Source organism: Sus scrofa, chromosome 15 (genome assembly GCF_054392235.1).
Source record: "Sus scrofa isolate SSC_HxYL_T2T_F1_AM1 chromosome 15, Sscrofa_HxYL_maternal_Yorkshire_Landrace_v2.0, whole genome shotgun sequence".
Classification (NCBI taxonomy): domain Eukaryota; kingdom Metazoa; phylum Chordata; class Mammalia; order Artiodactyla; family Suidae; genus Sus; species Sus scrofa.
In genome coordinates, this window is record NC_139397.1 from 82,416,830 (window position 1) to 82,431,082 (window position 14,253).

At 33.5% G+C, this 14,253-nt stretch overlaps 1 protein-coding gene across 3 annotated transcripts in view; it reads left to right on the forward strand.

Moving 5' to 3' along the window:
• PSMD14 (proteasome 26S subunit, non-ATPase 14) overlaps positions 1–14,253 on the forward strand; it is a 109,963-nt gene that overhangs the window by 59,276 nt on the left and 36,434 nt on the right. For 2 of the 3 annotated variants that reach the window (XM_003359536.6, XM_013984188.3), the window contains one exon: positions 703–853. In XM_003359536.6, the coding sequence (XP_003359584.2) occupies positions 703–853 (151 nt within the window). Of the gene's footprint in view, positions 1–702; positions 2,510–6,077; positions 6,611–14,253 lie in introns of those variants that run through there. The other variant, XR_014830506.1, reaches the window with a different exon arrangement.

Genomic DNA, 14,253 nt, shown 5'->3' on the forward strand with positions numbered 1-14,253 from the left:
AAATGAAAGAGCTTTTATGTTCCATGTATTTGAGAGCTGCAGTGAAATAAAATTCTAATAGTTAATTATATTTGTAGTCATAATGAGTTTTAAAGACAGGGGAAGTAGAATCCACATAGTCTTCAAATTTTTCCCCCCAGATTAAATCTCTCAATAGTTGTCATTCTCTTGCTCAAATTCTTCTACTGTGGAAAAAACTTCAAAATTAATGTTAGCAAAAGGCTCAGCAGCTGAGCAGAACAGTGCAAATTGGTTTTTGACTGAGTTCCTAGTTCTACTGCTGGTTTAATTGATATTTAATCCTTTCACAACAGTGGATCCTGGTGTCCATTGTTAAAAATGTACTCTGCCTGTAAAATCCAACTCCCAGAGCTAAGGAGTTAAAGAGTAGATATTTACTTGAATACTGAAAGGGTAAAAACTGGCTCTGAGAAAGTGTGGTAACAAGGTGAAAAACTGAAAGCCTTATCTACCACTGCTAATGTGCATCTCTTAATGATAGCACTCTTTTGTCACACTTATTCATTTCCATGTTTTCTGGATAATATGGTCTATGATTTCAGTGTTTCTAATGGTGCTTTTTCACACCTGTGTGTTTTTCATCTCTTCTTAATTTATACCCTGTTAGTGTGTTGTTTCTTTTCATATCATAAATGCATTACTTGTTGTGTTCTGAACAGCTGAATGCCCTCTTTGTTTCAGGCCTGAGATGGTTGTTGGTTGGTATCACAGTCACCCTGGCTTTGGTTGTTGGCTTTCTGGTGTGGATATCAACACTCAGCAGAGCTTTGAAGCCTTGTCAGAGAGAGCTGTGGCAGTGGTTGTGGATCCCATTCAGAGTGTAAAAGGAAAGGTAGAGTGGATTCTATCTTTATCAGCATCTCCTGCCACATTCTTTTTACAGATACAGTGAATAAAAGTCTGTTTGGTTTAAAGTAAGATTCTTAATTACACCAAAAAACCCCTGTCTACTTTAAAAAACCAACTAAACAAAAACTGTACAAGTCAAGAAATGTCTTGGTATTATTATTAGCAATTTAACTATTTAGAGATTTGTTTCTACTTTAATCAGTCTGATCAGAAATGTTTATCTTTAAATTTTATTTCATGGTTTTAGGAATATTAATTATACTAAAAGCCTACAATACCCATTTTATTAATATTTTAATAAATGTTGTTCTACCTTTTATGTTAAAATGGTGAATTCGGGATTGGCAAAACATTTAAAGAATTTAGTTAAAGAGCTCTGTTTTGCAGACATTGTGCAAGACATGTTCTGCAGTTGTGTGTTCCAAATATTTTAGACAATGAAAACTTGCCCCAAACACTTGGTATCAACCGTTTACATTTTTGGAGTGAGGACACAGTTGAGTGATTAGATATGGTAAATGACTCTGAAAAGAGATTAACTTGCAAAGCATATTGGGTTATAGTTGTTCTTTGTTGAAATCTTTTGTTCTTGTTTAGTTCTTTTTTCTTTCTTTTTTTTTCTTTCTTCCTTTTTTTTTTTTTTTTTTTTTTTTTGTTCATTCGTTCTTTCTTTTTCTTTTTTTTCTTCTTTTTTTTTTCTTTCTAGCCCCATATGCCATTTTCCTATTTCCTGCCTCATGACAGCAGGGAGCAGCTCTATTATCACCTTCACAGAGCTGTCTGCAAATGTGAGAGGCAATTCGATTTTGCTCAACCACAGGGAGAGTGGATTAGAAAAACTACAGAACATACAGAAATTGGCTAGGTGGTTACTGCTTTAAAATACTGCTGAGGTGTCTTGTTTGAGCATGTACTTCCATTGTAGTATAGAATAATTGTTAAAATAAAATCACAATACATTTATGGAATCCTTTTTTATGCAGTTTTTACAAATAATTTTTACAGCACTTAAAATAAATATTAGCTTGCTATCTATCAGACCTGGAGTTTGATAGTATTGAAGATTACATTTACATCTGCTCACCAGCTCAAACAAACTAAATATGGCTGTTAAAACATGGAGTTTTTATCTGTCATGAATTTGAAGTTGAAAAGTTTTTGACATTATATTATTATGATGAATAAAAATTGAGCTCTTCTCTAAATCATGATCCTATTAGATATGGTTTAGCTTTTCAGAGGCAGAAACTAGCCATAAAACAATAATAATAGAAACTGATATACTAGGCAATTCCAAACGGGTAACTTCTGAAGCTTGCTGTGTATATCTGTATTTCAATTTATTCACTTTAATTTTTATTAAGTGTATCATTATTTAACTGATAGAGATAAAAAGGAGTTGAAAATTCTTGACTTTTGCTAGTTGTATGAATTAAAGTACTGTAAATAACTCATTTAAATAATTTTAGAACTATAACAATTATCTGATTAAATTCCCCCACCACCGTATTTACCAATAATAATTGAAGCCTAATTTTAAATTTAATTAGAATTATTTTAAATTAATTAGAATTATTTTAAATTTAATTAGAATTCTGTCTTGGAGTATGACTTTTTATGATACTTAACTCATGTGATAGTGGCTACTTTGAAAAGGAAAATATGAACTTAAATACAATGAAAGAAAGCATTTTCAAAATAAAATGTAAATAAATGAATATGTATTTTGGCTAGCTATCTTGTTTGTAGTATTTTAAATGGCAGTTTTAGTTTACACACTTAGTTCAGGTATTATATAATATTGGAGTTTGCGTTGTTTATTCCTCATTAATCATAATTGATACTAAAAGAATGCATTTTGTTAAAAAAGTATACTTGTAGCATATGACTTTGTTGTCATGTGGTAAAATTGTACTTTTAAAAAATATATCAAAAATTACTTTATGAAATCACATTTCACTCTCTAGTTTTATGTATTGTGAAAAAAAATTTTTTTAATTTAGTATAAACATCTGTCATTGATGAGTCTCATTTGTCGTACCTAACATACTGATTCATACAATTATATCACCTGAAATAAGGATCCAGTTCTTACTTCATCTATAAGGTGTGTGAGTTTGGTTATAATATAGTTTTCTCAGTGCCTCAAACTGTGAATTAAATTAAATGCTAGTAAATCCATGGCCAGAATGTTCTACTTAAATAATTAAACTTAAGAATATAAACTTATAAAAAATGAAGAACAACATAGGTCTTTCCCTCCCTCTCCCTTCTCCGCACATGATTTACCAAAGCTGTCAAAATATTTATTAAGATGATAGTTAGATCAAGAGTTAAACAATGACAATCTATATGCCAGTGATTGAAGTTGGGTCCCTGTTTTTTTTGTTTTGTTTTGTTTTTTGTTTTTTTGTTTTTTGTCTTTTTGCTATTTCTTGGGCCGCTCCCCGCGGCATATGGAGGTTCCCAGGCTGGGGGTCAGATCGGAGCTGTAGCCCCCGGCCTACGCCAGAGCCACAGCAACGCGGGATCCCAGCCACGTCTGCAACCTACACCACAGCTCACGGCAACGCCGGATCCTTAACCCACTGAGCAAGGGCAGGGACTGAACCCACAACGTCATGGTTCCTAGTCAGATTCGTTAACCACTGCGCCACAACGGGAACTCCTCCTTGTTTTTTTTAATACCTCTTTCCTGTATATTATTATATTTCCATTTTTGTAAGTCTCAATATTATCTCTCTTGTATTTGAATGACTAGATAAACATGGATTCTTTCTTTGTAATCTCAATTAATTCATAATGTTTGATTTCCTTTTATAGTGACTTGACTGTATCTTTATGGAATTACGGCTCTATGCCTGGTATTGTGGTGATAACCAATTCAGCTTGCCTCATTTATTCTCTTCTCTAATTCTGGAAATAGGCTCTAATATTCCATTTATTAAAGAGTACAAAAAATTAGGATCAAAGGGATTACCCCAAATCATACTTTAAGTGTTAAGCAGCAGAACAAGGAGGTAAATCAAGGGCTATAAAGTTTCAGAGCTCAAACTTTTACTGACTTTAATATTAGACAGTTAAGAACAATATAATTAAAATAACTCAGGAATGGAAAATGAGTACCAAAAGTCATTGCAAGATCTTTGCTGAATTTATATAGAGAGATGTCATTTGCTTCAGCAAAAGTCAAGGGAAAGAGATATAGGTTTTCTGAAGAGTTTTCAATGGTTCATGTGTACTATTTTTAGTATGTTAAAATACACTGTGAAATAAAGAATGTATATCACTCTGTGTATTACACAATCCTGTAAATGTTTTAAAATGATGTAGGTGAAAAATCAGTGATAATATTTGTAATTTAAATGGAGTATAAGCTCATAGATATTAACAGTGAGCTCCAGTCTAAACTTACCAGTGAAATAGTTTTTAAGATTCTGCTTTAGGTTAAAAAAATATATTAAATTATTAAAATTCAGTTCTCTAGTGGTAGCCTCTTGCTTAATGTTTTGTTATCCTACATATTCAGCCTAAAACTGGACTTGGTCCAGTAACAAATTAAGTTAATTCAACTTGTAATATAACTATCCTTCCTTAGGGCAAAATGAACAATCACTTTGTGGAAAGTCATAAAACTAGCATACAATTCTTTCTGCTTTTGAGAACTAATTTTCTTGTCAGGATTCCTGTCGGTAAAATGTTTAAACGTTACCTGCTAACTCCAAATAATTTTTGTGTCCTCTATTTTGAAAACATTAAAAAAAATCTTTAAACACCCTTTAGCTCAAGTAAAATTTCATACTAGTTGAAGATTTTTTTATTTACTTTGATCAGAAATATTCAGCTGGCTTCTAAAAATGTGATGTTTAATTTAGTTTCAGATCAGCCATCATCAGGCATTTTCTTAAGGATATCTGATATGCCTGTATATTAATGATTTGAGATATAAAATAAATAAAAAGTAGTGTTGGTCTTTTTGAGAAGATAAGTCATACACATTTAGTGTCACTAGTGAACCGGATAACATTCTGCCAATTATATACTGATAATCCTACATTGCATATTAATATAATATGTGTTATACTGATCCTGCTTTGTTTCTGTAACTGTTAAACTGCGTGCTAGCTGCAAATAATTCAACTGATATTTATTTAGAACTTCTTATTTGTCATTACACAGTAAGATAGTACTTATATAGCAAACATAGTAAATGAAATGAAATTAGAAGAAGGCAGACTCATTATAGGCTACATAAAGTAGGTGAAGCTTGGACTGAACTTTCAGTGGGAAAGATATCACTCAGAAAAGAAGCTTGTATCTTGGAGGAAGAGCTAGAAACAGTACCACTCCTGGTGATACTCACCTCTTTTTTCATTCTTATTTCATAGATATATTAGAATGTAAAATGAATAGTTTTTGTTGTTATTATTGTTTATTTTAGTCAGCATTTTACCAAAAAGATGGGGCTATGAAAGGTAAATACAAATATAGGAGGAAGTAATTAGGGAATTAGCATTATAAGCGCTTATATAGAAAGTTATGTCTTTTTGTTTTTGAATACATAGAAAGTTACATCTTTTTCAGGGTGAGAAGGAAAATATTTTTCTTGACTGGGAAATTTTTAGAAGGTTTTAAGATGGTGGCGATTTTAAACTACTCTAGTAATAGTTTTGTTTTAGCATTTTCTTATTGTTATTAAAGATAGATCATAAAGGCAGGGCATAGAGTAATGAAGACCGAAGGCTTTGGGATCAGGCCTGCATTAGCATCCAACTTTCATCTCTACATTAGAGCATGACCTTGAGGAAGTTACCTAATCTTGAGCATCAGTTTTCCTATTCGTAAAACAGGGATGTTAGTAATTATCTCATTGTAATAAGAATATTATGAAGTCATGTATATAATCATTACAGGGCATATGCCATATAGGAGGCTGTGATAAATGTTACTTCATTATTCTAAAGATTAAAATAATTGATGCTTGGGAGTTCTGTCATGGCGCAGTGGTTAACGAATCCGACTAGAAACCATGAGGTTGCGGGTTCGATCCCTGGCCTTGCTCAGTGGGTTAAGGATCCGGCGTTGCCGTGAGCTGTGGTGTAGGTTGCAGACACAGCTTGGATCCTGTGTGCTGTGGCTCTGCTGTAGGCCGGTGGCTACAGCTCCGATTGGATCCTTAGCCTGGGAACCTCCATATGCCGCGGGAGTGGCCCAAGAAATGGCAAAAAGACAAAAAAAAAAATAATAACAATAATAATAATAATTGATGCTTAAATGAAAAGCAACTAGCATATTTTTAAAAGTAAAATGTAAATATTTCTGAAAATTTTGTTAAGAACAAATCTATAATTAATTTTGAACTTGCTCACTTTAGGAAGATGAAGGTAATAACTACAAAAGAAATGAAAACGTTCCCTTTTTATATTCTTATAGTCATACTAATTTAGGAATACTTTTCTGATTCAGCTGATTTTTTTTTTTTTTTTATTAAGCACTTACTATTTTCCAACGTATTTCTATGGGGCATGCTGATGAAAATGAATACATTACCTTAAAATTCTGGGCTTTGAAGTGATTAACGTATTTCATGTAAAACCATTTTGTGTTTTATTTATCAATGTGTTGTCTCCCCCACCGGGCTGGAGCTTTTATAGGAGAAAGGTTTCCATATCTTGGAATTGATGTTGTGGATGTAAAAAGGAGTTTTTTCCAAAAATGTTAATAAAATAAAATCAAAGCATGAATGTGTCAGTGGTCAGTTATTACCAGTTCTGACTTTTAGCATACAGGAAAACTACAGTTACTTTTGGGGGCTTAGTAAGTAATTTGTGTATGTTAGCAGTCGTAGAGTCCTTTATTAAATGAGTGAGATGTGGGAGTGACAAAGTCATTGAGCCAGTTTGTTCATAGACCTTAGCCGTAATGAATCTGAACTTTGTATAATCAGAGCTAGTGCTCAAGTTTATCATATCATTTGTCTTCTAAAGGTAGTGGAAGATATTTAGAATAGCTGTTATATTATAAGATTGTCTTTTGATCGGTATTCATAAAGGTCAGTTAGGGCTGAATAGTTCTAATCTCAAACTGTATATACACACACCTTGCCTTTGCCTGGTTTTCCAGACTGAAAGAGAAAAATAGAAAATAGGACACATAAAAATTCTATTTCCATTCCTAATATAGCTCTGTGAGCATACTCATCCAAATCTTGGAACAAGTTTAGTTACTATATTATCTTTGTTTGCATCCTGTTTTTCACTCTTATTATCAATTTGAACTTTTATAATATGCTTAGATTTAATCCGCGAGGATGTCTAAGAAATCCTAGGTGCTAATGTGCCTACCCTATTCCTGATAGACTCAATAGTTTAATTTAGCTGCTATAATCAGGAATTTGTCACTAGGAATGTTAAAGCAATTTTATGTTTAAAAACCTAGGAAGCATAAATCACGTGTAAAACTAAAAGTTCTTGGTGTAGCTCTTTTAGAGTTTCTGTATTAAAATATAATTTCTGAACTAATATTGTTGTTTAATAATTGCTGTGTATTTGAGTAATAAGATGTCTACTTCAAATTAGTTTGAATCCAACTGTAAAGATACGGGAAAACCTTTAAAACAGTGTTCCATTGTCTATAAAAATATTATTTATTGACTCTTTTGCTTCCTTGAATGCTTTTCTTTCCCAGTCTAATGATCCCTGGTTATTCATTCAACAGACATTTATTGATCACTACTGAGTGCCGGACATACATTGGAGACATAGAGGAGAATAACTCCCTGTCCTTAAGGCCATTGTTGTACCAGAAAATGGAAACTATGACTTTGTATAAGGGGCCTTTTCATAGATCATATATATTAATTGTTTAAGATTATATTCAAATGATTTGACATTAGCCCTTGTTAATTGAGAGGATGTTTCTGGGCCTCAGACTTAGTTTTGGTGGGTTTAGTGTGTTCTTATCACTGTAATTTCCTGAAGAGAGTAGAGTTGATTACGGTGGTAAGTTTTCTTCTAAGTCATAGTCGATTATTAGTCTAATAATCAGTGGTTCTTCTTAAACTGCTAGTAAGCGTTTCAATAGATGCTCACTGCCACTTTTATATTCCAAGTAGCTGTTAAAAACTGTATGCAGTTTTTATTTTATTTATTTAGGTGTTTATTTATTTTGTCTTTCCACCTTTTCTAGGGCCGTTCCCTATGGCATATGGAGGTTCTCAGGCTAGGGGTCTAATCGGATCTGTAGCCGCCGGCCTACACCAGAGCCAAGGCAACGCCAGATCTGAGCCGCGTCTGTGACCTACACCACAGCTCACGGCAAAGGCGGATCCTTAACCCACTGAGCAAGGCCAAGGATTGAACCCGCAACCTCATGGTGCCTAGTCGGATTCATTAACCACTGAGCTACGACAGAAAATCCCAGTTTTTATTTTTAGTTAAACACAAGTCACTGCTTGAAGCTCAAGATGCCTGGAAGAGTGTTCCATGAATTCAAAACTGAGCAGTGATGAGTAAATGGGAAGTATATATTTTGTAAAGCTAATGATTAGATTTTTTTATAAATAGTGAATGGGGCGGGGGAAATAAACATGAATGGTAACTTAAACAGTAACCAAAAATGCTTTCTTGGAGCTTTTCGTTTCAGTAGATTTTTATTCTGCCCCATATAGGTGTCCCAGGTACTCTGCTCAGGGATTGAATAGTCATTGGTGAATCAGACAGACACAAACCTTGCTGTGAAGTTACTGAATCTTAAGTAGTCTTTTCTTGCTTTTGTGTCAGGATAACTGTTATGTCAAATAGCTTGGTGATGAGGAGTACTAGCTTTGGCATGCTTTGTCTGTACAAAGCATAGTGGTGTCACTTATTGGTTGTCATCTCATTTAATTTATTCAAGTCCTCTGAGCCCCTCATTTTCCTTTCCATAAATTGAGAATCTTAATACCTCCTCTCCTCTTTGTTGTTGATATTTCTATATAATATGATTTTATATAATATTTAATTAGTAAGCCTAATGAAAATGTCAAAGTGTTACATGGCACTGTAATTGACCTTTACATATTTGTCCTACAAAAATGACCTTGCCAATGTATTTCCCTTATCCCCTTTCTTCTGCCTTTCTGACATAGGTGAGCCCTAGCCTTTGGTCTCTAGAAACTTTTATTTATTTACTTTATGTGGAACTGTCAATAAACACATCAATTGTGTTGCTTTCATTTGTTTATGAGAAAGGAGTCGCTTGTTCATTTTATATAGGTTGACGGAATAGCTACCAGGTAGAATTGGTCCTCTGAGTTGGTATCAGACCAAAGACCCAGAGATGATAGTCTCTCTTAGCTTGTTAATAGTCCCTTAGGAGTTCAGTTAAGTTCATTGTTTATACTCATCATCTATAATTCTAGAAATACCTATCATATATGAATATCAAGATACTAGGCATATTGTCATTTTTTTAAAAAGATGATAATATTCAGTGTAACTTATGTTTTTTGTTCTTTTTTTTTTTTTTTTTTTTTTTTTTGGTCTTTTTAGGGCTGCGCATGTGGCATTATGGAAATTCCCAAGCTAGGGGTCAAATTGGAGCTGCAGATGTAGGCCTATGCCACAGCCACAGCAGTGCCGGATCTGAGCCATATCTGTGACCTACGCCACAGTTTGCAGCAACACCAGATCCTTAACCGGCTTAGCGAGGCCAGGGATCGAACCTGCATCCTTATGGGTCCTAGTCAGGTTCTTAACCTGCTGAGCCATAATGGGAACTCCCATTTTTTGTTCTTTATTTAGGAATTTTCCTAAGGAAATATGTCTTTAAAGGTCCCTCCATAATTTCCTGTTGATGTTTTCATTTACCAAATGTCTGTGTATATACATTGGCATATAGATAATGTTTATGGTTTGATTTGGGGGGTAGCTGTTTCCTAACTTTAACACTGTATTGCAATAGCAGTACTCTGCCTGGTTTACTGTGTCAGTTTGAGTGCTTCAAGAAGCAAATGTAAAAAAGGGATTAGATTTACAAGAGGTTTATTTGGGGGAACACCTGTAACGAATAAAGGGTAGACTCTTCAGATAGCAGTACAGCTCTGGCCACACAGGAGAAAGAGAAGGTGGGATTGGTTAGAAAGAGCTTCAGACCGTAGTATATTTCTGAGGAAGTTTCAGCCAGTTTGTTGGAGAGTCCTTGAGACAGTTGTCCTTTAGAGGAGTCCCTTTTTGGCAGGAATGGCTAGGTTGTAGTACTGCTGCTGTGCTCAGTCTTTGGCTGGGAGTAGCCCAAGGGAAGTGTGACCCTTGGTGAACCCCTAGAGGATCCAGAAGTGTAGCATCTGGGGTTTGTGAGTCAGCTATGCATTTTACAGTAGGTTCTACTGAAAGGAGATCTGAGCTGGGCAACTCCATGATCACACTAGTAACTATAGTAGCAGGTTCACACATATTATTTTTTATTTAATCTATCGCTAACTCTGTGAGATGTCATTCAAGAGCAGATGGAGACATTGGGAAGTTAAATAACAGTTGTCTTAGGTCACTTAACTAGCAGGTGATAGAACCAGAATTCTAACTTAGGCAAAATTCTGACTCTAGAGTATCTTAAGCATTTAAACACCCGTACCATACAGAGTATACGCATACACTGTAAAAACTCTTGCCAAACTGACTTCACTGTGTTCTTTTTACAAAGTTTCATGAATCTAAAACTGTCTAATTAACCTTTTGCCATACTGGTTTCTAGAGATCAGTTTATTTTCATTAAAGCATATATGTTCAAAACTGTGGTTTTACTGTTTGAATTTTGGTGCATGTCTTCACTTGTCAAAAAAAAGTACATTATGCTAGTTATACCCTATCCTCCTTTTCTCCCAGTATATTGAAGTTCTACTACAGATCTCTAGCTACAATAAGCAATTCTCCAAGGATGAAGAAAGAAAATGTACATACACATAGGAATTTCTTTTCCAGAGCTAAAATTGACATTTTATAAATAATTTCCATGTTGCAAAGTTGAGACTAAGAAATCACAGCAATTCAGTGATATGCATTTGGCATGAGTCAGTTTTAGTTCTTAGTGCTTTTCATTGGAAATGGCATAAAAAGTAAGATTTCTTTGAATTTTTTATGCTGTGGGCTTACAAGAGACATAAGATGTTTTTCTCTTATAGATGTCTGGCAGTGCATGGCAGCAGAAGTAACAAAGTGGTCACAAACCCCCCCAGCAGTACTTCCCAGGTCGCATGCACCCTTAATTTTTAAAGAATCTAGAAACAACCTAAGCAGTTGATAACAGGTCATTTCTAGGTGATAAAGGGTATTCGATATGGGGTGTTGCTTTTCCTTCCACACCTAACATTTTTACAGTCATTTAGAGACTTACTTTATATGATGATGAATTTATATATGTTTAAATACGTAACCTAACTGGTAACTCAATTGTAACTCTTTCTATTCTTGGTGTTTGACATTGATTTTGAGGGCCTAAATTTTTTTTCAAGCCCTTTTTTCCCCCAGCTTATTTTATATATAAACAATTCCCATGGTCATTGACTTCAATATAAGGGCAGTTAGGAATGCTCAAAGGCAGCTACTGTTTAAGGGGGAGGGGGAGTGGAATTCTGAATGTTAGCATTTACTGCCAGAAGTGCTTGTGTATTTTTCTTTCAAATACCTTTTTATTAAATTAATTTTTCAAACTTAACTTAAAAAATAACTTCCTTTGAATGTAAAAGTTGGGAACTATAGATTGGTGTGTTAGAAATTGAGTCTAGTCTTTGATATGAAAGTCTAGTCTTTGATAGTTTAGTCAGTTGATATGAAAACACGATTTAAAAATAAATAGCATATTGGATAAACTGTACTATACTAATGAAAGAAGCCAAAAAATTATAGATTAAACTGAACTTGAAAATATTACAGTTTTGAGCCCTAAACCAGATTCATTATTAAAATGAAATGATAGGTCCTTGACCCTTGGGTGTGCTTGGAATAAATATGGAACACAGTATTGTTTTTAAAACTATTTTGCTTTTATAAGCTAAGACAGATGTACAAAAAAGATGCAGTTTTTATTTTGTATTGGCAGCTTCCAAATATTTAGTATCTATTTCCAAGAGTTGCAATTAGTAAAGCAACCATGGTACTGAAATCTGCACATCCCACAAGCTAATTATATTTGCAAGGTCAGAGTGAATACATATTTTCAGAAAAATAAAGGGTTATATAAATATGTGTCTTCTACTTGGCTGTTATATCACAGTTTGTTGATCTGGAGTATAATGTGTACAATTCACAAATTTGTCTGATAACAGAAAGTGGTGTGTGATTGTGTTTATTTTACTAACCAGTATATTCACAGCAATCACTTCCAAATATCTCTCCAGTAAAGATGTGTTAATTACAAAACAGACAAGGTCTTCTATTATATTAAAGCTACTAACAAGAAGACAGCAGGAATCACACATGTAAATAGCATCATCAACCCCTATTTTAGTCCTCTGTTTTGATCTGTGAGTTGCGCATAGACCAAAGGTGCTATTAAAGACTGAGTGTATGAAATAGGCAGCATTATATGAACAAAATTTATTCAACAAGAAAACAGACCTTTAACATGAATTTAACAAGCCTGAGAAATTATAAACTATCATATGCTGCAGATTCATGCAGTGATAATAAACAAAAAAGGAAAGTAAGAGGTTTCCCTAAGCTAGCCAAACTGCTAATGGTTTTGTTATAAGCTGTCTACTGTTGCAGTGACCTCTGAAAAGTCTCAAGGCACTTGTACCAGAAAAAATTAAATGGTCAGGCTGGTGAATAGAGATTCAGTGTGGTGTGTAGGACTGCAACATAGGAAAAGAATTATAAAAGTCTAGCTTCATATGCCTGAAAATATTTTTCATACTTTGGCTTTAAGTTTTTGTTATTAAATATTAAGGAGGTAGTTTTTGTGCAAATGTTTTGTTTTGTTTTGGGGGGAGGGTTTTGTTTTGTTTTTTGTTTTTTTCTAAATTGTTTTTTTTTTGGATTTATAAGCCAAAAGCCAAGGTGGTTTAATGTATATATACACTTTAAAATAAACTTTAGAAATTTCATATAGCTAAAAAAAAAAAAAAAGATTTTCCCCTTGCCCCCTTTCCATACCTTAATTAATCCTTGGGGGGTTCTTTGTTCAGTATATTGTATCTAAGATTTCCATTTTTATCCATGGAGTGACCACTTTGCTGTCATTCTATTGCATCATGCTGTAAATACATAAACATGGAGAAACGCCTTCAGCTTATACACACCTCCAAGTGCTCACTAGGGCTTTTTCTTGAATCTTACTGTGGCATAATTAACACCTTCTTCACCCATTGCTCATTAGTGAACTGGACATTAATGAGTCTATTTTGATAGGTTGCTCTGAAGGAGAAACCCACTTAATCTCACAGCGCAAAAAGCAATTATAAAATTGTGCAGAAATTAAAATGTAGACTATATTGCCATATTTATGTTTTTATTGCATACTAAATCTAATTTTGGTCTGCAGGTTGTTGAACATGTTAGTTTCCTTAAGACAGTTGCTATAGTGATGGCAGCAAATTCCTTTAATCTTGGTGTAAAGTATTCATTTTCTATTGGCTATCATATTGCTACTCGGAAGTTGTCAATCTAAGCATGTCATTTCACATCGGCTATCATTTATTAGTTGATCAGTGTATTAAATTCCTGAGTTTATCTTTATTTTTAAATGGAATTTAAAATTTTAAATTTCTAACTGTTTTAACTGATTGTGCTGTTTAGCTGGTATTTTCATTTTCTCTTTATGAAGTTTCACACCTGTTTATAATTTCCCAGAGAAATATTATAGAGATTTTTTTTCATGTAAAATAGCTGATCTGTTCTAGTTTGAAAGCATTCAGTATAAAAAAGACATCTTGTGATATATAATGGAATTTTTATAGTTTTGTAGAAGTGGTTTTTTTTTTTTCCTACAATGGTACTGAAATCTTTAGGTGGAATCAAAGTGTTCTGAAAACAATTGGACCAAAATGATGCTTTGCTTTTAAAAAATTATTGCTATGGGTAAGGGAGGCAGTTCTTAATTTTGTATTTATTTAAGTTATACATCTGTCAAAATGGTCTCTTTTCCCTTTCTTAGCCTACATTTTATCTTATTTTTATGTGCTTTTTAGTAGGTAATGTTAGAAATTTTTCTAGGTTTTTAAACAATTATTTGAAATTATTTATGTTAATATCTGATTAAAGCACATTTGGTATTAGTACCTACTATTATTGCTTTATAAAAAATGTGATTAGAAAAAATATCAAATATAAGCAAGAGGTATAAACCTAGGCCATATTTCTCTGTACATAAATGTGAAAGTTAAGTGTGGATTAGTTATTGTATAAA